Source organism: Anopheles cruzii, chromosome 2 (assembly GCF_943734635.1).
Source record: "Anopheles cruzii chromosome 2, idAnoCruzAS_RS32_06, whole genome shotgun sequence".
In the NCBI taxonomy this organism is placed as follows: domain Eukaryota; kingdom Metazoa; phylum Arthropoda; class Insecta; order Diptera; family Culicidae; genus Anopheles; species Anopheles cruzii.
Window position 1 is genome coordinate 23,947,013 of NC_069144.1, and position 21,478 is coordinate 23,968,490.

The 21,478-nt window shown below is 55.1% G+C and overlaps 3 protein-coding genes across 3 annotated transcripts; 1 reads left to right on the plus strand and 2 right to left on the minus strand.

Annotated features, from left to right (window-relative positions):
• The first annotated feature begins 5,597 nt into the window (after nt 1-5,597).
• LOC128278709 (protein Cep89 homolog) lies at nt 5,598-7,694 on the plus strand. The gene is made up of 5 exons (XM_053017439.1): nt 5,598-5,719; nt 5,788-6,877; nt 6,948-7,077; nt 7,144-7,311; nt 7,379-7,694. The coding sequence occupies exons 1-5, from the start codon at nt 5,696-5,698 to the stop codon at nt 7,692-7,694; spliced, it is 1,728 nt and encodes a 575-aa protein (XP_052873399.1). The 5' UTR covers nt 5,598-5,695.
• A 1,286-nt stretch (nt 7,695-8,980) lies between these two features.
• Nucleotides 8,981-14,113, minus strand: LOC128278710 (ataxin-2 homolog). Its single transcript, XM_053017440.1, has 3 exons — nt 13,976-14,113; nt 9,388-12,933; nt 8,981-9,318 (listed from the first exon to the last, which is right to left on the minus strand). The coding sequence occupies exons 1-3, from the start codon at nt 14,111-14,113 to the stop codon at nt 9,202-9,204; spliced, it is 3,801 nt and encodes a 1,266-aa protein (XP_052873400.1). The 3' UTR covers nt 8,981-9,201.
• Nucleotides 14,114-15,486: 1,373 nt separating this feature from the next.
• Nucleotides 15,487-19,995, minus strand: LOC128268030 (uncharacterized). Its single transcript, XM_053005026.1, has 6 exons — nt 19,822-19,995; nt 19,005-19,746; nt 18,761-18,924; nt 16,448-18,450; nt 16,247-16,367; nt 15,487-16,176 (listed from the first exon to the last, which is right to left on the minus strand). The coding sequence occupies exons 1-6, from the start codon at nt 19,993-19,995 to the stop codon at nt 15,487-15,489; spliced, it is 3,894 nt and encodes a 1,297-aa protein (XP_052860986.1).
• Between the last annotated feature and the right edge of the window lie 1,483 nt (nt 19,996-21,478).

The following is a 21,478-nucleotide window of genomic DNA, read 5'->3' on the forward strand; positions in this document are numbered from 1 at the left end:
AAAGAGGGTTAGCAAACAAAAAATCCTAGAAACTAAAAAGTGGCCTCTGCCAGGCTGCCGTCTTAGGCACCGGATAAGTCTACCCTTAAAACGGATCGATACCGCTCAAAGGCGAGACCTTTAAACTGTTGCACAAGCACCGCCCCAATCGATATGCTCGCCTGTGGCTGGGGTAAATGCTAAGCCACGGCCGTTACGGCGCACACGACGTTTCGGCTCCATTCCATCCGAGCAAAATAGTAGCGCAATGAAACAATAGCCAAGACGACCCGAAGACCGTTTCCATCGTGGCGCGAACGTTTACCGTGTCCTGTCAGCTCTCCTTGGTGTCCTAACCCGTTGCTTAAGATTTCCGACCGATTTTTGCAACGGAAAACAACGCTACCAAACGAAATCGCAGCCATTGGCGACCAAATTGGCGACAGATAGCTGCTGCGGCGGCGGTGGCGGAACACAATTTGTGACACTTTGCGAGACCATCAACCGTCCCGCCGTCCGTGAGCCGCATTGGCGTCAGTGCCGGTGATTAAAGTCCTGTGGGTGTGGGTTCCACGGGGTGCGTTCGCGCGCTCTCTCGCTCAATGGAAAACGGTCGTCAGTCAAAGTGGAGCCACCCAAGGCTCTTCGCAGCGAACACGCTCCCTAAGACAGCAGCAGCAAACGTTTCGCCTTGACTTTTACGCAAGACTGATTTAGTTTCAGCTTTTCCGCACGTCTACGAGTGCCCCTCGCGCTGGCCTTTTTTACACGTCAACCTTAGGCTCAGTGTGCCTAATACGACACACCCGCGCGAAGAAGCCGAAGCTGATTAACGTCTTTTCTTGTCCCGCCGAACACTAATGTGACGAGGAAGGTGTTGTAGGCAACCGTAGAACACATTGCCACCGTTGCCGCGGAAAACACCAGGTGTGACCCTCTCGGAAGGTGCCGTTTGTTGGAACCTTTTAAGCTCCCTTCTTGGTCGCACTCATATCCGGTGACGGCCAACAACAATGGCGAGCGCGTAAATTGCGCATCTTCGTTCCGGAATGCAATCCGTCTAGAGCTGATGAAGCTAAAATGTTTCTTTTCAAGTTCATAAATTATCTTAAGATTTTGCTAAGGTAATTTGTTCTCCAATATTACCCCCCGAGGTAAAGAAATGCGACTCCCCAATCAGCTGACTGACCGACTACACCACAGTGGTGCCGGGGCTACGAAAGAACCACTTCAATTAAAGGCCAATAAAATCGGTTCCTTATGATCCGTTTATTGCCTGCGTCTGGCAAGTGAACCGAGCTCACCTTACCCAATTACTCACTGCGCGCGGTCACGTACGGACGCCGATACTAATTTCTGTTTACTCAGTTGTTTACCTCCGCTGTGGGCGATAACCTCAAGTGTCAACTTGGCCATGTGGCTTCGCTGTCAGTTATATTTTTACATTTACTATCATTCGCTGTGCACCTCATTCACAACAACCTCACAACAGACAGCCTTTCTCTGTACACCTTCAGCCGAACCTTCGACTTCACAGACTTGGGGGGCTCGGAATACACTGCGAAGCAACTCACCAAAACTACGACCAAGTTATCCGTCTCGAACACACCAATTCAGTAACCCTTTCCTCCGTAAGGCGTAGGGCTAAAACACTGCACACATTACAATCGGAAGCACTGTTTTACTGCAATGAGCAATCCATTTCCTTTCCGTTTGTTTGAGCTGTCACTGACACAGGCGCGTTCACCTAGAAGGAACGACTATTGCCGAAAAAGCAGGCAGTTGCACAACACACGGTGAAAACATATTGCACACAGGAAGCACCAACGGCAGCAGGCGTGGAAAACGGGCGTCCATTTGAACACTTACATTTTTTGTTACGTTTATAGGTCAAGAAGAGTGACCGTCAGAGAACCCTGACCGTTTCTTCGTCGTTCGCATTATTATCTAATGGTCAGCTCGCGCTACTCGTGGCTGGCCCCGTTCACTGTGAAATGATTACAGTACGAGCAGCAGTAGCGTTGTGAGTAACGTGTCGATGATCCGCGCAAACGTCAAAAACTTGCGGCTCGCACAAACGAAGGAAAAGCTCGAACTCGACTGAAGCGGCAACTCTCCGAATGCGGGTCCGGTGAACGCGCAGAACCGCAACCGGCGCACTATGGGAAAAAGGCGGTCATAAGTCAACAAACCAACTTTTATCAGATACTTTAACGCGATCGTTAGCAAAGTTTTGCAACGGTAATATACCTATATTACACATCATTCGAAAGGTAATGAATCCTTCTTTCATATGAAATAATCAAACGTTTACGTTTTGCATTGCTGGTACATTTTTATCGGGAATTTGTATAAAAAACTAGGAAAAAATACAGTTTTTCAACTTTGGTAATGCAGCAAATTTTTGGCGGGCTTTGACGCAACTAAACTAGTCATTACAATCAAAGTGTAAGTCATTTTAAACTATTTCCAGTGTGTTTTGCTGGCATATACTTGCCAATCCATATACGTGCCAACCTGTATTATCCATTGAAACATGTTGGTGCAATACACATTGCATAACCCAGACGTTTGGATTGTGCATTAAAAGATTTTAGTGTTATTCAAATTGCATAGCCCAGGCGTTTAAAACCCTTAAAATAACGAAAAATAATTTTCGCTAATTTAATATACTTGTACGCATACACATGCAAAAAAACAAAAACGTTGGTAAAAGTCCATAGATTCTTCCTAAAAACAAATATGTCCGCCTTTCCAATGCAAATTCTCTACTGTGCGGCGCCGATTCTCAACGTGAGCGCGAGCGAAAGGGCTGGGGCCGCTCTCTCACACATCCTAACGCTCTACAAACACAGCAGGCTGACCGCGCTCGCCATTTTCCAGGCGTGTGCGTAGAAACCCCTCAGGTGAGAGAGTGAGAGAGCGAGCCGGCTCATCGACCGGTAATGCAGCTCACGTACCGCGGGCACACGTTCACTTCCGGCTCACCCCTCTCTCTCTCTCTCTCTCGGGCGCAATCAAACGCGTACACACACAAGCGCACGCGCACAACATTCTGTTTGTTTGAAACAAAATTTGATTGCCTCACTTCCGAGAAGCCCCCAAAGTAGGCTTTAAATATTTAAAGTACCGTTGCAAAGCGGTTCCGTTAATTGACTTAGTTTTTGGGGGTTGAATTTTCCACATGTTCTAGTATCCTTTTTAGTCGTATTGGCTGTCCAAAATGTCCCCAACAAGTATAAGGAGGCGCAGAAGGCAAACAATGCACCGGAAGCCAAAGGAACTGAAACGACAGAGGTTTCTGAAAGTCAGTATGGGCCACGAGCCAAAATGAAATGTCGTCAACACAAAGAAAACCACCCGATGCAGGAAGAAAATTGGGACGTCTTTTTTGAAACCCCTTTTTGTTCGCGCTGCTTCTTTGGTGCAACCAACTATTACCAACACCAACACCACTACACACCAACAGAGAAGCCGCTGGCCAGACAACAGCGGGGCTGCTACGGAGAGCCCCCGGAACGGGAGTATTTTTGATGAATCATCGTTTGCTCCTTCGCGTACAACCCATTTTTTACTCCCATTCATTCATCCGATCCCTATCACTGTCTCTCTCGCCCAGCGCTGCTGTCTCTCTCGCTCTCCCCGCGAAAGGACGCGCTCACGTGCTCATCACACAAACTGTCAGTCGCTGTTGTTATTGTTTTGTGCGGTGCACGACTGACCCCACACACACCATTGCACAAAACTGCAACACATCCTGCAATGCTGCACACCTAAAGGGGGCCAGTTTTTGGTCGACTGAAGACGCCACGCTTCCCACGACAAAGAAAAATGGTCATCGGTCTTCCTGCACGAGTTACGAAACGACGCGTCGCCGACATTTTTACCGTTTTCCGGGGGACGACAACCCTATGGAGCGCGACCGAGCATAATGGGGGATTTCATTTTTGGAGCACAACCAAAGCAACCATCGGGCGGCGCAGCCAACACAACAAACCGTGCATCTCTAACGGGACCCCGTGGCGAGAGGGCTCCGTTAGCAAACAAAAGGAAGAAGCAGCAGCACGCGATGCTTTTGGCCGGCCACACACAGCAAAACCAAAACACTAGTCGGTGGAAACGGAGCAGAAAATCGAGACACCGTTTTCTGCCACACACACACACACACATTTGAAACTTGAAAAACAAAAAAGTGCGTATGCAAACGGGAAAGTTGGTTGAATCGAAAACAGCACACTAGACCCCGTGGTTGCTATGGCCCCCCGAACAAGGAAATTAGCCTCGATGTGTCGCGCGCCAAGGGCGAGGTGAGTGATACATCCGGTCCCTATCTGGCCCCGGCCACGGGTTTGAAGAATATTATCTTAATTTCTAGCGCATTAGCCCTAAACGAGGGGGGAATTGTGTATCGCACTGCCACTAACACTCAGGCGGCCACCGCATAATCAGATGCGGCACTTTTTAATCTCATCATAATGCGTCTCTCGAGAGCTCTCCTCGCAGCAGCAGCTGGATAACCCGCAAAGTGTGCGTCAGCACGCCAGAGAGAGAGAGAGAGGGAGAGTCGGGCTGCTCCTCCTGTAAATCTCGCGGCCCCCCAAACAGAGAACAGTGCCCGGAAAGAAAGGGGAGAGAGAAAAAAAAACAAAAACGGCAGAATCAATAAGGCACCGCCGCCGCAGCCGCTCTACTTACCCACCAACACTATCGCAGTTCTTTGTGGTTTTTTCTTCGCCGGCTACGGAAGCCGAAAAACGGAAAACTTTGCACTCGCACGCTCCTTTCGTCGGCTTTAATTACGGATCAGAACAACCGACGGTTCCCGGCCTCAGCGAAATCTCACTTCGCCACGGAGCGCTATCATTTGGCGTTTCTTATCACCACTTTTGATCTCTTTCGGAAACGGTCTCCCAAACTGCGGGTGGTGGTGGGCCGCCCGTAAGGATGGGCTCATCATCTTTCGCACCCTTCTCTTCTCTGCACTGCGGTGTTCTCCGCGATTTTACCGCAGAACACACAAACGGGTGCCAAGAACACTTGCGTACGACGTTTCCAAACTCTCTTCCCAGGGGCGCCGTGGCCGTTATCACTCACCGTTTCACGTGTTTCACGATTGATTCTAGCTGCTGATAAACGCTCGCATCCGCACGGTTCGATTTTGATTCCGTTTCCGATGGCTGAAAAATGTGAGCCGTGACCACCCGCACAGCACTAGCGGCGTTTTGGTGGTGGCCGCTAAACCCGTTGTGTCATTTATCGATCGATAAGCGAAGAAAATGCTACCGAAAATTTGACTGCTGATACTGCGCAGCTTGCAACCAAAAGGCATGGCCTGAATTTTCTTCAACCTCCAGCACTGACAGCTGTCAACCGCTCGGTTCGGTTCGGGTTTTCTCGGCTTCGCACGCTGTTCGTTTGTTTGTTTGTTGTTGCGCGCTGCGAGTTCGAGTTGACCGATTTTGTGCGTTGAATATCTTCACTTTGGTCACTGAAACACGCGCCATCGATGGTCGCATTCGCGAGTGGCAATCCGTGCCATGCGTTGTGAGTACGGTATTCGCCCAAGTGTTTCGTTGGTTGGCCGCAAATTAGTGTCGCGTTTCCAAGTGCAAGCTAATTATGCAAACAAGCGATTGGCTGGGTGTCCGATGGAGACAGACCACACTCACACCACTACGACCTACTTTCTGGACAGCAGTGCGAAACAGCGCCCTCTATGAGTCAGTTTGCTGGTAGTGTGGTGAGTGTCTTAGATAAGCCGTTGCGGGCAATGTCCGTTTTTAAACGAATTAGTTCGATTTTTTTCAGATTTTCCTCCCCGAAAATGACCACTTCCGTTTGCCGACGCGCCACAATATTAGCCCCGTAGTGCGAATAGTTTCGCAGCTGTTCGCCGATCACTCCGATATATCGTCTGGCAGCACCACGACCGAAATGGGCGGTTTGTATCGTCTTCCCGTCGATACTATCGAGGGCAAGGATTCGCTCGATGAGGAACCGAAACCGGATCAGCTTCCTGCGAGAACACGGGCTCGCCGGAAGACACGACCGTATGGGCGACCAATGAGCACATACGCGGGTGTGATCGTGGGCCGCAGCAAAAGCGTCGATGATCTCTCGGCCGGTGCGCCTTCCGGTGTACCGGTGCTCGACGATGATCACGATCGCAAAACGGTCCGGGACCGCAAGCAACTGGAAAAGCTGCTCCGCTCGAAGGAGCAACAAATTGGCAAGCTGGTCGAGAAGCTAACGTCCGTTTTCGAGTGCAACAATCAGTTCGCGGTGGAACACGAGAAGCTTCAGAAACAGTACGCCCAGGTGGCCCAGAACCTGCGCACACTGGAAACAATCCAAGCCAAGAGCTGCGACCGTTGTGCGGCCTCCGCGACCGAATGCGAGCAGCTCGGCAAGGAGAACGGTGACCTGCGGAACGATTTGAAAATGATGAAAATACTGGTGTACCGATTGAATGTGCAGATCGAGCGGTACCAGGATTTGGTGCGCGACGGTAAAGGCAGCATACCGAAGCTCGACTTCGTCGACAGTACGTACGGTGGGGCGAAGGACAATCTGAACTGGGGACCGGTCAACACGCACACCCTCGGTCCCCTGTTGAACGCGTACGAAGAGATCATCGCCGAAAAGACGGACCTGGTGCAGCAGTACGAAACCGAGCTCGTCACCTTCACCGGCCAGATGAAGCAGGTGATCGAAGAGAATGAATCGGTGCACCGTGAGATGGAAGGGATACGCACCGCACAGGCGGGCTGGACGGATGAAAGGACCCGCTTGCAGGCACAGGTCGGCGTGCTGCGGAGCAAGGCCGAGGTGCAGGCGAAGCGGGCCGATTTGGCGAAGGAAAAACTCGTCGAGGTGCTGAAATGTTACGAGCAAAAGGGTGAGCATTGCCAAACGCTTTCAAGCAAGATTTGATTTCTAACCTTCCCGGCCATTCTGTTCCCGTCCAGTGCAAGCCCAGTCCCTAGACATCGAGCGGCTCCAGGAAGCTTACACGCGCAGCAAAACGGAACTAACGTCGCTGAGGAACCTCAACCAAAATCCGGAAGCCGTTGCCGACAGTTTGAAAGAGTGTCAAAAGTAAGTCCAAGCAACGCAACGCACAGCAACGCACTAATTCGATGGGGCGCGTTTCTCTCTTGGCAGACTGTTTGCGGAACTTAAGCTTCAACACAGCACCGATCGCACCCGGCTGACGGAGGAAACCGAAACGATCAAGGGCGAGCTGCAGAAAAAGTCTACCGAACTGGAGCAGCTGCGACAGAACTATCAGCAGCAGTTGAGCATCTTCGAGCGTCAAAAAGAAATCAACGAGTGAGTGCGCGGTCCCCCTTTTGGTCGCCCGCGGCGTTCTAATCCGGCGTTGGGTTTTTGATTGCAGTATTCTAATGGGCAAGAACGCTGCTCTGAAGGCAACACTGACGCGGGCGCGACAATCGAAAGAGATCCTCAAGCAGCGGCTCAAGACGATGATGAACTGGGGCAAAGGGACGGAACAACGGAGCGATCAGCTGCAGGAGTCCTGGCGCAGCATTAAAGCGCTCCAGGAGCAACTGGCGCAGCGCGACGGTCAACTGCAGGCCCTTCAGCAGCGCCACCAAATCGACGTGGAACAGCTTCACCGGCGGCTCCATCAGCGGGAAGAAACTCTGCGCAAAATATTGGCCGGCAAGGCCCAGTTTCGTAGGCAGACCTGACGGCAACGACCGGGTGTATCGCACGCCGTCGTGCACGGCCGTGTTGTTCTAGTCAATCGCTTCACAAACCAACGTATCTCTCTCCTACGTATTCCTTATCTTACCTACATTCGTAACCTGAGCGTGTAGTGGACGGTTGTTGTTGGCTTTACACGATGCTTAGTCACTTCTTTGTACATTCTCTTGACGGAATAAAATATTAAAAGCATAAACGCTGATGATTCCTAGCAGCTAAAGAGTATTGCTGGGTTCCGGCGAGAGGTCACGGAGCATTCGATGTTGCATTAGCTACTGTTTTTTTATTATCATTTCTATATGGTGACTTTACAATATTCGTTTCTCCCTTCGCGCTCGGCCCCGTTACGAAATCAATTTAATCTGGTTTTTTAATCATAAATACAATATGTTTGTCCCTTTGAAAGGTCTGCCACCGCAATGAACGCGGCCAGTTTTGTTCCTTCATCCGTGAGAGAAGCGTGAGGAAAGAGCTCTGGCAGCTCACCGCGTGCCAGGAGCCAGGAAAGCGGCGTACGTGTGTGCCTGTGCTTTTGACCTGTGGTCGTGAGTTTCTTGTTTGTTTCCACAATTGTTCACTACTAATCACTACTCATAATCGCTACCGCCGACCCTATTATATCTTGCTTTCTTTACGTAAACTGTTGTCTGTTCGTATTGCGAGACACATTCCCTACGGCCAGCGCTGCTTGCTTTCCACTAGCTAATGTTCCACTCGCTACGTGAACTACAAAACCAAAGTTATACAGTAAAGGAATATACGCGATCGCCTTCCCTGTGCCGCGGCGCATTTCGCATTTGTATCTAATTGTTTTGTTCGTTGTTCTGTGGGTTTATCGTGTTTCTATATAAATAACACCCTTCTTCGCAGGCAGGATCGCTTCGGGGCGAGCCGTAACTGGGTGGAAGCAATAACTGCCAACTCTACGCTCTACGCGGCACGATTCAAAAGATCCGTCTTCCCAAAGAAAGGTACTCGATATGATTTCCGGTTTTGTTGCGAGGCTGTCGAAGCTAGTCTGTTATCTGTCTGTGTTTGTCCATGATTAGCGCCGCTCTTTTATCGACGGATCAAATCCGAAAGGATTGCTGTAAAGTGAAAGAAATAATCTCCAACCTAAAGCACCCCAATTTCAACCAGAACAAAGTGATTGTAAACTGTATAAAAACGAAAAGAAAATGAAAAATAAAAAAATTAACCAAAACATGAGTTCAACAAGTAATTCAAACAAAATGCCCCTGTTGGGCATACAAAAGAAAGTAATTGAAAAATTCTCTTAATTGAAAATGAAAAAATAGTGAAATGTTTGCTTTGCGGATCATGGCAAACGCAAGACTTTACACAACCGGAAGTGAAAATGGACTTTCGCTTCGCTCGCTCTTTCCCTGTCTGTGACTCTGTTCTATCGATTATCTTATGGTGTTAATAGCTCTTTCGACTGGCAAGCCGTTTCGACATCGCATCGCGTTCTTCTGCCACTTCTTAGTACCGTCAATCGTCCGCGACTACATCCGAAACGACTCCTGCCACGGCACTGGTGTTGGTTTCGTTGTTCCCATCCGCTAAGCTCGCTCCGTGGGACAACTTTTCGTCCTGCAGCGACAGTTTCTGTAAACGGGGAGCGAGGAAGAAAGATGAGCAAACCGAGCCCGACGCAAGTCCACGTGCGAAACGTACCTTAACCGAGTCCCCGATCGTGTCCACCAATTCCTGCGTCGTACCACCACCGCCTCCGTCCATTACTTTCTTGTCCGCTTCCGGACTGCCGTGCCGCACCAGCTCGGTGGCACCGTTCGCGTTGCCTTCGGTGCCCATCATGGACGGTCCCGACCCGGGCACGGGCGCCGCCACCGCCACCGATGGCTGGAGCGCTGGTGAAGGACTTTTGCGCGACGGAGGCTGGTACGGGGGTCGCTGCACGAACATGTTGTCCAGGATGTGGTCAATGTTTTCGCCACTGTCGGCCTCACCGACACCCGGCGCTGTACCTTCGATACCACCACCGTCTCCCTCCCTGGACCCTACCGAGGCCGCGTTCGGCGCTTTGCTCAACTGGGCATTGCCGGGCGCGGGCACGGGTTTTCGGTCCGGGGGCGCCAGGATGGGTATCGCCGCCGTAGGACGCCGGCCGGTCGGGAGTGGGCGCGGTGCTTGCGCCTGTGTTTGGGGCGCGTAGTACGTGATGCCTCCGGCCGGTTGGTAGAGGGCGGCTGGCGGTGGTGGTCCGGTGGCCCCAGGAGCGACTACGGGCGGTGGAGGCGCCCCGGTAACGACACCCTGTGGCACCACGGCCGGATTGTAGCCGGGCTGGAAGCCGGCGTACGCGGTGGCAGGATACGGGCCCGGGTTTACGGGCGCCGCTGGTGGCGGTGGACCCAGCGCGGGAACGTAGTTCGGCACGGGACCACCCGGTGGCGCTTGCGGTGGACCGACGACGGTGGGACTAGCTTGAGGCGGTGGTGGCAAGTAGGCACTGGCCGGTGGTGCTACCGGAGGCCCCGCCAGGTAGCCGCCCTGCGAAGGCGGTCCTTGCGTGGCGTACGGCGGCGGTACGTACTGGGGCTGTGGTTGCGGCGGTGGAGGTTGTACTTGCGGTGGCGGAGGACCCGGCACCGGTGGGCCGGTCGTTACGTAGTCCCCGGGACCGGGCGGTACATTCGTAGGTGCCGCGCTCGTATAGTAAACCGCCGGCGCCTGATGGTACTGCGGTGGCGGTGGTGGCCCCGCCGGCTGTGGAGGTGGCTGTGGTTGAGATTTGGCTGCCACCGCGGCCTGCTGCAGGTGATAGTCGCCGGTCTGCTGCAGGGTCATTGGGAGGCCACCGGCGCCACCTCCGGCTGCCGATTGGGGCAATGCTTGAGGTGGTATTGGTTGTGGTTGTTGCTGTTGTTGCTGCTGCGGCGGTTGTTGGTAGGATTGCTTAAGTTTGTTCTGCTGCATCTGCTCCTGTTGGTGCTGATGCTGCAACATCTGCTGGTGCTGTAGCAACTGTTGCTGTTGCTGCTGTTGCTGGGCCTGCTGGTGATCGTGTAAGGACGATTGTTGCATCGCGAGGTTCATGTTCTCCAGCTGCGATCGCTGCCGTTGGCTCGAGTAGCGTTTGGATCGGTTAACGACGGGCTCCGAGGTCAGTAGCTGCTGCTGCTGCTGCTGCTGCTGTTGGTGTTGCAGTTGCTGCAGAGAGTGCGTCGGGATAGGGCCTTGGGGAGTGACGCCGTACGCGACACCCGGTGGCTGCTGCTGATACTGCATCTGCATCGTGATCGGCTGCGACTGCTGCTGCGGTACAGTGGGAGACGTTTGGGCGACGATCGCCCGAGGCGAAACCTGAGATCGTTGATTATGGCCCCCGGAGGGAGCCGACGCCAACGGCACCACCACATTGGCACCGGCGCTCACCGACGCCAGCAGCTGCCTATCTTTAGACTGCATTCGCACGGGCCCCGCTTCATGGTCCAGTCCGGGGCCCCCGTACATCGCCGCACCGTACTTCGGGTGGTCGTCCTCGTGATATCCTTGCGATTTGAGCGCTTGCGAGTGACTGCTCTGGGAAGACTGCTGTACCGGCTGCTGCTGTTGGTGTTGAAGCGGTGGCTGCTGCATCTGTACGATCGACGGCACGTGCCCGTAGTGCTGCGCACCGGACGACGGCACCGAGCCGAGTGAGGCGGAAGTCGACACATTCGCAAAGGATGCTTGCGGTTCCACGCGATCGAGCGAAGTGTTGCTACTGTTGCCGGTCGGTGGCGTTGGTCCGCTGTTGTTCATTTTATTGCTGTTGCTGCTGCCCGAAAGGGCTCCGGCACTGTTACTGTGCAGCACTGGCGGCCCTCCTCGGGCCGGTCCGTCACCTCCGGAAGCGGCTCCTGGTCCCTGCGCAGCGCCACCTCCGTCCGGGCGCGGATTGATGCGCGTTTGGTTTTTGAACTGAAGCGAGTTGATCACCTTGCCGTAGCCGTCCTTCTCTTTGCCGCCGTTTCGCACTGCGCCCTGTTTGTTCTCCTTATTGTTGTGGTACGTGTTGCGAGCGTTGGGCCGTTGGTCCTCGTTGCGATACCGTAAGCCCTCACCACCGCTACCGTATTCCACTGGCGCGCCGTACTCATGATCTACTTGGTCCCTGTCGCGATCCGCGGCCCAGTCACCCGATCGAACACGCTCCCCACGAACTCCCGGCCGCCCGGTGCGCCCCCCGACACCAAGCTCACCGGCGGCTTGGCGCGGCGGGGCATTCTTCTGTCCCGTGACCCGTGTCCGCCCGGCACCGGCCGGCCCGCGCGCTCCGGCACTGCTCTTTGGTCCCAGTTCGGGGAACTCCTCCGGTCGGGGCACCTTCTTGTGGCGCTGGTGCTCCACGTTCGACGACTTCTGGTACGCGTCCTCGTCCTCCCAGTTGCGCGTGTACTGATTCGGGCCGCGGGCGTACCTTCGTTTCCGGCGCGCCTTCGGAGGCCCATCCTCGCTGCGTATATCGTAACCGTAAGCCGAGACGAGTTCGGCCCGCGACTTGGGCGCCTGCTCGCTCTCGTCGAACCGATCGTGCGTCCAGCGATCGGTTGACGCTTGCCACTTCTTCCTTCCCTTCAGCGCACCGGCACCACCCTTCTCCGATCCGCGCCGTTCGCCAACGGAGTAACTGCCTGCTCCACCACCACCGGTGGCACCCGCAGGACCACCTCCCGATCCGCTGCCACTGCCACCACCGCCGTGATGGTCACCGCCGCCGCCACCGCCGCCACCGTCGTCGAGCTCGTCGTCACGCTTCGAGCGACCACCAGGCTGGTCATCCCCATCCATGCCGCCCCGATCGTCCGGATCGGTCTCGGCCGTGCGATCGTCGTGCTCGTAGAAGGTGCCCTTCTTCGGGATGTACTGCGGATTGCTACGGTCCTCGTCGTCGTCCACCTTCCGGCGGCTTTCCACATCCTGCTCCTGGCCATCGCCACTCTGTCGCTCGTAATCGAGCACCTCGACCACATCGTCGTCCCCATCATCGGAGCCCTCGTCATCGTCATCGGAGCCTTCTTCCGTGCCTTCCGTGCCGTCTGTGCCGTCCTCCTCGTCGTCTTCGTCGTCCTCTTCTTCCCCGTCGACACCGCTCTCCTCCACCACCTGGCCTTCCTCACCGTCCGACGGTGAATCCGATGCCGTATCGTACTCCGACTCGACCGTCGCCAGCCCACTCTGCTGCGATGTGTCCTCTTGGTTGGCTTCTTTTGTGTTCTAAAAACAAAAACGGTGAGCAAGACGATAAGGTTAACGAACTAATTATCGGAGAAGATCGATCATCCGCGGGCGCAGCGCCTCCGCTGCATTGATTTAACCTAAATGCGGCGCAACGCAAGCAAGCAACCGTGGCTTTCGCGTTTCGGATCGCGCATCCACGCGATCGTGCGCCTCGGTGGGCTTCGTGCTTCGTTTTTCCTCCTCTTCTGTCGCTCTCTCCCATGGGTCCCCATTGCTGCCCTGCAACGGCCCGTCCCCGGCACCGAACCATATGCCACTTCGTATGCAACGAGCACCACCGCCCGCCGTTGCGTTGGCCTTTCACTGACCGTATCCCCTGCGACGGGTGTGGCCAGGTATGAAGAAAAAAAAGTAAATCGTTAATAGATGAAACCCAAACCCTCCTCACACGCAGGTGAAAATTTTTGTTTGATCTCCCAATTCCTCCCGGCCCGGAGGGTGCGAGGAGGGTCCGGTAGCGCGGCGGGGAGGTCCGAATCAAATTAATAGCACCGCAACCCGCACAGTTACACAGGCTTTTCGTAGTCGCCGCGGCGCTCTCCATCCGCGAAGGGAAAAATGGGAAAAAGGGAGCAGGCGGACCGGGGACTACCGGCTTTTCTTTTCCGTCCGTTGCAGTGGCGCGCACGCACAAGTGGCAAAGAGCGTTAATGTTGTTTACTTAACCGGAACCGCCACTAAATAAAGCTGCCGTGTGACCGAAGCAGGCGACGCACGGAGAAGCGAAGGAACGAAGCGAGCGGAACCATCATCATCGTCATCATCATCATCACCATCTAGCCGTCTTCGATGGCCCACCCTAAGGCGGGCAGCGGGTGCAGCAGCATAAATGGCCATCGATGACCGCGACGATATCGGAAGTGCACACTGCTGGCTGGTGGTGCTGCACCCCGCATAAGGTCAGGTTTGTTTATATTGATTGTGCAACCAACGGCACCGACCCCCGGGGGAGGGTGGCGTGTGTTGCTACACACACGCCCTGTGGCCCTCCGTTTCCCGTGACCGTGGCGGAACTTACTTCGGCCGAGTTGTCGGTAAAATCATCCGATTCCGAGAGCTTCTGTTGCGGGGCCGCAGTCGGCACCGCTGCCTGAACCGTCGTCGCCGTCGCCGTCGCCGTCACCGCCGATCCGGTCGTTGCGCTGCTGTCGGCCATCGTGTCAGATTTCGGCCACGCGATGAGATGAGGCCAAAGTCTGCCTGGAAGAGACTGGCAGACTCCGCGTCACACTGAAACCCTTGCGTCGACCAGAGAAAAACACTTCCTTGCCGGGACCACTCGGCCGACTCGTAACTATTCCGGAACACTTTGGCACCGTCCTTAATGCGCGGCCGCTGCGCGAGGCACCAGGAAGGCAATCCGCAAACAATCCCCACACACGCACGCACACGGTTTGCGGTGAGTCCGAGAAGTGAAATGCGTCTGGCCCCGGCTTGAGTTATGGCCGTTTTTGTCCCGGATTTCGTTTTACTTTCTACACTACGACACCAACTCGTCTCGCGCGAGGCAATGAAATGACATTTCGGGTCCGACTCGCTTGGTTTAGAGTACCTGCTGCGGTACTTGGTTCATACAGATAAAATCAAAACACACGCAAAGAAAACAAAAACGTTGCGTAGATTCATCCTAAAACCTAAATTAGCTTAAGTGAAGTTGGTACTTACGCAATGCGAGAAGAAAGCCCTTTTTGTTCTTTTTTTTCCTTGGATTCCCTCAAAGGGTGAAAGCTTTGCGCAATCCAACGCGTTCCAATGAGCGACAACATCCTGCAGGACTATGGACTTTGGAACGACTCCACTATGGGGAAAAGGTGGTCATAGACCAACTTTAAAAAGTGACGATTTTAGTTATAAGATAAGATAAGTTATCTATGACCAATGCGAATTTTGAACCTTCTTCTTTGCGTGGATTCCGAGAATTCCAAAGAGGAAGAGACTGATAAAAATGACTCTTTAACAATTACCTTTATCAGCCTACCGATCGTGAGCACAGTTCTTTCGCTTTTCCTATTCCTTTTACGGAGTTTCGGGGAAAACGAGAGCAAAAGGCGGGCACCGAAGATAAAAGAAGTGAAGCTATACCTCACCAAATGCAGCAACCTGCAAACGTAAGCCATTTATTCGATTATTCTAAGCAGCGTTCCTCTTTTCCTAGGTTATTATAAATTACAATCTCATCTCAAAATGCTCTAGCTTTGAGCGTGGTGGCTTGAAGTGTGGTGGCATGTGGCACATCTGGCTCACACATTTGGCAGTCTCCGGGAGAGCGGGATTCATGCAAACACATGTGCAGCACGTGGTTACTCTCAACATCCTTTTGTCGCTTGCCGGTCGCCCCTGTTACGTTACGCGGTTAAATTATATCACAACATTATTAGTCAACACGGGGTCACGGGGAAGGTGGTTAAAACAGAAAGGTATCGTACGAACGGGTAAAATCATTGCACCATCCGGACGACACTCCGGATTGGCGCTACGTTAAAAATGAATCGTCGCTCCCAGAATAAATAAGCTATCGCTAACGCAACCCTAGAGCTTCGTCTCGTGCCGCACCATCCCGTTCTTGGTGCCGCCGTACATCCGGAAGCGCATCGGTCGTCCGCCGGCGTGGTACGGGGGTGCACCACCGCCACCGGCACTTCCCAGCGCCTCGACACCACTGATCAGATCCAGGCTGTGGACCGCCGCCTTCACCGCCAGTGCCGCGGGGCTTCCGGAGCGCAGGTTATAGGCGGACCCGTTTCCAAGTCCGGCACCCCCCACCGGTGGGTGCAGGTTCTGGGGCGTAGGGTTCAGGGATTGGCGGCACCCGTTCGGTAGCATCGTGGCACTGGGCGATCCACCGGCACCATACGGATGGCCTGGCCCAACGTCCTTCATGCCGGCCGACGCCCCAGACAAGATGGCGGCGCCCGATTTGTTCAGATTGTTCATGCGCTGCTGTGACGATACTGGTTTGGCCAGTGCCGCTGGATGTGGTGGTGTGTGTCTATCCGCCGGACCGGCCAGATTCGAGCACGGGGTGCCATTCTTCTGTCGCCGCTGGGAGCTCGAGGATAGGTTCGACAGCCGCTCGGACTCGTTGTCGTCGCCACTGTCAACGTCTCCATCGCTGCTGTTGGTGCTGGCGATGAAGTGTTCGTTCTTCACCTTGCGGCCCTTGTTCCGCCGGTAATACTTGAACTCGCGAGGCAGCGTGTAAGATCGGGGCAGCGATACCTGTGAACAGAACAATCGGAACAATATAGTGACCAAATGGGTCGCGTTTCGACCAAGAGAATCCCCATACCTGACTGTCGATATCGGACGGTATCCGGTGGTGGCCGTTATGGCCATCGTCACACGCGGAGTTGTCCAGATTTTCGTCACCACTGCTCTCCACCGGGTGATCACGGTCCGTGTCCTGTAACCTACGGAACGGAACGGAAGTCTGGTTAGTCTGGTGCCCCGCCGGTCTCTTTTCCCTAAACCTAAACGGCCTAAACCTAACCTAAAATTGGCCGCCTCCCGGGCGACCCAGTCGAAGTAGATGCGTGAGTTCTCCAGGTAGTGCGGGGCCAGCAGAATCTCGGGCGTCTTGGCTCGCTGCATGTTCTGGCGCTTAGTACTGGTGTTGAGGTTGTTGATCGCTCCGAGGCCACCGGCGGCCGTGGGACCCGTAGGACCGCCACCAGCGACGGTCCCGAGAACGCTGGCGACCGCCACCGTAGCGGTCGTGGCCGTCCGGCCCGATTTGTTGCTGCTGTTCGTGTTGTTCGCACTGCCGCTGGCCGACCCGGACTGGACCGGCGTGCTCGGGGTGCCGCGGCTGTCCAGTTTACTCCGTGGCGGCGGCACCACGTTGTACGGGAACGGTAGGCTGTCGTGGGGACCCGCGTTGTCCGTGTTGCTGTACGTGCCCGACACCTGCCGTGGATGGTTGGCGTCGGCGTACAGCCGCCCGTGCGCATCGTACAGGATGGCCCGGTTCGACTGGGCGATCTCCGTCGTCCGGGGGCTGATCGAGGGCGCCCGCACCGGGTTGCCCGGTGCCCCGGCCGTTCCCGCCACCGCACCCGGCCCGACCACCGTGTTGGCCGCCGCGTCGGCGTAAAGGCTCACAAAGTTTCCCCGATAGTTCTCCGCGAACGGGTTCCGTGGGATGTTGTTCGGCAGTATCTTGGCCCGGGGCAGGATCTGCCGGGTCAGGGAGTTGCTTTCGGTGGCCGAGATTTGGGACGATATCGGGGACATGTTGCGGTTGGCTGGCCCTCCCGGAACGACGCCCTGGCCCGACGGCTGCCCGGATTCTCGCACGCCGTCACCCGCAAGTGCACAGCCAGATGACACAACGGGGCCACCACCACCACCGCCACCGCCGGTGCCTGAACCCTTCAGGTTCACCAGGGCCGAGATGTTGATCCCGTTCAGGCCGAAGCTGTTGTAGATCGGGTCGTAGTTGCTGCTGAACTTGCCGAGCCCGTTCACGTCGTCCAGGTTGGCGGCCAGCAGCAGGTTGAGGTCGTTGAACGACTTGTTGGCCACGATCTCCGCCATGTCCGGGCTGGAGGTGCGCCACTCGATCGGATCGAGGTCGATGTGCTTCTTGGCGCGCGGTATCGGCTGCCGCGGCAGCGTCGTCTTGCCGTCGTCGCCCGAGCTGAGCGTACCGGTGCCACCGGGGCCCCCCAGCTTGCCCTGCTTGATCTCCTCTTCGATGATCTTCAGCTCGGCCAGCTGCTTCTGTTTCTTCTCGAGCAGCTTCTGCTGGATGTTTACGCGCGACCCAACGCTGCTCCCCTCGTTCTCGCTCGAACCGCCCGTGTGCGAGCGCGGCAACGGTCGCCTCCAGAACGGGATGGCCATCGGGCCGAGATGCGGGGCTCGGCTCGGCTCGGGCAGAAACAGCTGGTGCTGCTGGAACTGCTGCTGGTGGTGGTGCTGCGGCGCGTACTGATCGCCGACCGCCGACGAGGCCGCTCCGGGACCGCTCCCCGGGACTCCGTTCTGCGCGGCGATCGCCAGGTTCGGCGGTGGTACGAAGGTGGTCGGTTTTTTCTTCTTCCGCTTGGTGGCCGCGTTGACCGGGTTCGAGAAGCGACAGTTAAACACGCCCGGTATGGCGTGCGGATACTTCTGGGCGCACGGGCCCGCCGCGAAGCCACCGCCACCTCCGCCCAAACCCGTTTTTCCTCCTCCAAAACCACCGCCACCACTAGGACACCCAGCACCAATGGGGCCACTGCCGCTGCCGTCGTGACTGATCGGACACCGGCAGCCGTCGGGACAGTGGGCTGAGCACTTCTCCGCCAGTCGGCCGCCGGCCTCGTAACCGAGGCGACGCACGTGGAAGTAGCGGTAGTACACGACCATGAAGAAGAGGCCGGCCGCGAAGCTGCTCAGCACCGACACCGGTACCATGTACCAGCCCTCGGGCCGGTTCGGCCACACGCCGACCATCCACAGGCACACCAGCAGGCAGTTCTCCATGAACATCACCACGTAGAACGTGAGCTGTGGAGAAATCGAAAAGTATAAGGCGACACGTCAACAGGCTGATAGAACAAATCTTTGGTTAAGTTAAGCTTTTTGGAGAAGTCGTTTGGAATGGATCAGTCATTAGCTGTGGTTCCGTCCGTTTTTTCAGTTGTCAAATAGGACAGTGAGAAGAGTAGTGTTTGGAGTCTTTTGCCGACCTAATTCCTATGAACCTAGTCCTTCTAGAGATTTCTATTCGGTTCCACAAAAGTGGTTTCCTTCGCAACTCTTTCGGCGTCGGTTAGTTGGGGCCTTGGGGCCAGCACGTGGTTACATCTCCTCTTACCATCTTCTGGCGGTGGCGCACCTCCTGCAGGTTGATGTAGGCGAAGATGTAGACGAACGCAATGAGCCCACCGAGGGTGGTTTTCTTCAGGCGCGAGATACGCTCGCCGTGGAACACGTTCTTCGGCGAGATCAACCACAGGAACATGGAGAACCAGTGCAGAACTGAAAACAGGAAGCCGGGGAAGAAGGTCGTTCGTTAGTTGGAAGCAGAGCCGAGCGCGGAAAATAGGCTCGCTACTCACTGATCACCAGGAACACCCAGTGGCTGTAGACGGAAGCGTACACCGTGAGGGAGATGACGCGCGAGATCACGGTGCCGAGCCGCCAGAGGAACTGGAAGATCACCCCGAGCCAAGTCAGCACGAGCCGGTGGACGTGGCGGAGGCGCACGTTCTTGCTGAAGCTGGCCAGCGCCCAGCAGACGCTGAACAGCGACAGCGTGGCGGACACCATGTTGAGATCGCGGAACGTTTTCTGCTGCTGCTCCACCAGGCTGGTCTGCTGGACGAGGGCCGTGCTGGCCGCCGACGGTAGATGGTGCCCGCCGCCGGCGAGACTTTTCAGCTTTAGACTGCTCAGCTGTGCCTCGCTCTGCAGGTTCACCAGCACGTACAGCTGCAGCAGCAGCATCGGGGCCGCCTCGCAGAACGCGTGCACCAGCCGCAGCATGCACAGATCGCGCACCTCGTGCTTCACGTGCCGCAGATCGACCGGCACGAAAAGTTTGGCATAGCGCCACAACACCCCGAGCTGGGTGACGTGCAAGGCGAGCACGATGTACCGCCCATAGTACTGCGACCGATCGGTTCCGCCGGCCGCCAATCCGCGTAGACCCGCGGCGGGCTTTTTCTTCTTCTTCTCCAGGCTGCTGGCCAGCGGCGGATCGGTGCCAATGGTGCCCGGATCCGAACCGGGTGGACCCGCCGTCGAGGCCGTCGCATTCCGTATCTTGCGCTTATTCAGATACCATCGGATGGAAACGACCTACGGCAACAGAGAAAGAGAGAGACAGTGTGTGAGAGATCGGGAGCGATCGGGTCGAGTGATTGGGTATCGTACTTGCGAGATGATGAGTGAAAACGACACGATCACGATGACGGCGGTGAAGTACGTGAACTTCTGGCGCTCGTAAAGCGCGTACCCGAGGACCAGATCGAACACGACGTCGCAGAAGTAACCGGCCAGCGAGATCACGTTGAACAGCACGTCGCAGAGGGGCAGGAACTCGGCCATGATCTGGCCGGCCGGCCGGTCGGTTGCTAGTTGTTGTGGTTGTTGGCTCAAGTGCGCACTCGGACGATCCTTCGGGGCACCCGTCCGTACGGTCTCTGATGCATTGAGTGTCGAATGTCGCTTCCGTCGGCAGGCTGTAATTGCATTAGGAGTAGTACTCAGAATAAGGAACTAAGGAATGCAGAAAATTATTTTAGTCGCACCAAACGGCATAAATCTTCGCGTCAAGTGTTGTGCTCTACTAAATCTGCGCCGTAAACAATAGGAAACCCCAATGCACATGCTGTTAATCCGTAAACTTATGCACTCGATTAGCATACGTTAGTCCTCCCCCCATCGGAAGACGGCAAATTTATGACGGGAAGGCAGCGGGGTCGTCAACGCTCGGCAACTGCATTCTGATCTGTTACTTTCTTCCGCGCAGTGTGAAGGAGAGATTGAAGCAGTTCAAATGTGGTTCACATGGAACCCGGCCGGAGGCCACAAAGTTCTCACGCCCCGACAAGAAAACGGGTGCCATTAAACAATTCGCTTCGCGAACCGACCGCATACGTTCCCCCGATCGATACGTGTCAGCGGTGTCCGGGGCCGATGGCCGAGAAACATTAACAATTCTACGAACGCGTTGGTGCCACCTACGGAATTCTGTTGCATCGATTGCGCGATCCTTCGAAGTGTCGTTAAATCGACCCCCTTGCGCATGATAATGAGCGAAAGGTGCCCCCTCTGCGATCGATCATATGGGCTGGGACGGTGAAGAAGCAATCACAAGATTTCGTTACAAGCGACGAACCTCCGCCGACGGAGCAAAACGAAAGACTTCAAGCGACGAACCTCCGGAAATATGAACGAAAAAATCGTTTAAAGTCTCTGTATACGTGGTGTTTTTATTGAAGTCCAATGAGAAAGGGCGAAGTTTTATGTTGTTATGATCGAAAGAAAAAAAATCATTGATGATCATACACCGGTAAAGAAAGTAGCGAACTATCGCCTGCCAATCGTTTCGTGTCACACACACAGACACCGATTTCATTAGCATTCAATGCAAATCCAATCCGTTGAGACGATGGCGGATACGGCGGCGAAGATGGCGCGGATGTAGAGAAAAAAGCGATAACTCGGACGAATATCGAATATCGCACGGGATTGGTGACGATGAAGATCGCAATCGAGTGCCATTCGAGTGAACTATGGATAACCGGAAGTGTGATTTGCCGGGGTGCAATATTTATGTGCCCAATCGTAACAGGAAAAAATACTGCTTCCGTCGTTCGATCGACATCGGCCGTTCCATTCCACCGTTGGGCGCGTTAACTTGAAATATTTAATCCCAAACCGATCACTAACCTTTGTCTTACTCAATCGGCACGGCGAAATTATCCACTCGTCGTTCGGGTGGCACACAGGATTCCGGTAATTTGAATGATTATGTGGCGTAGAAGGGAACCCAATGTATTGATTCTCGTTCACAGGACTCAGGTGG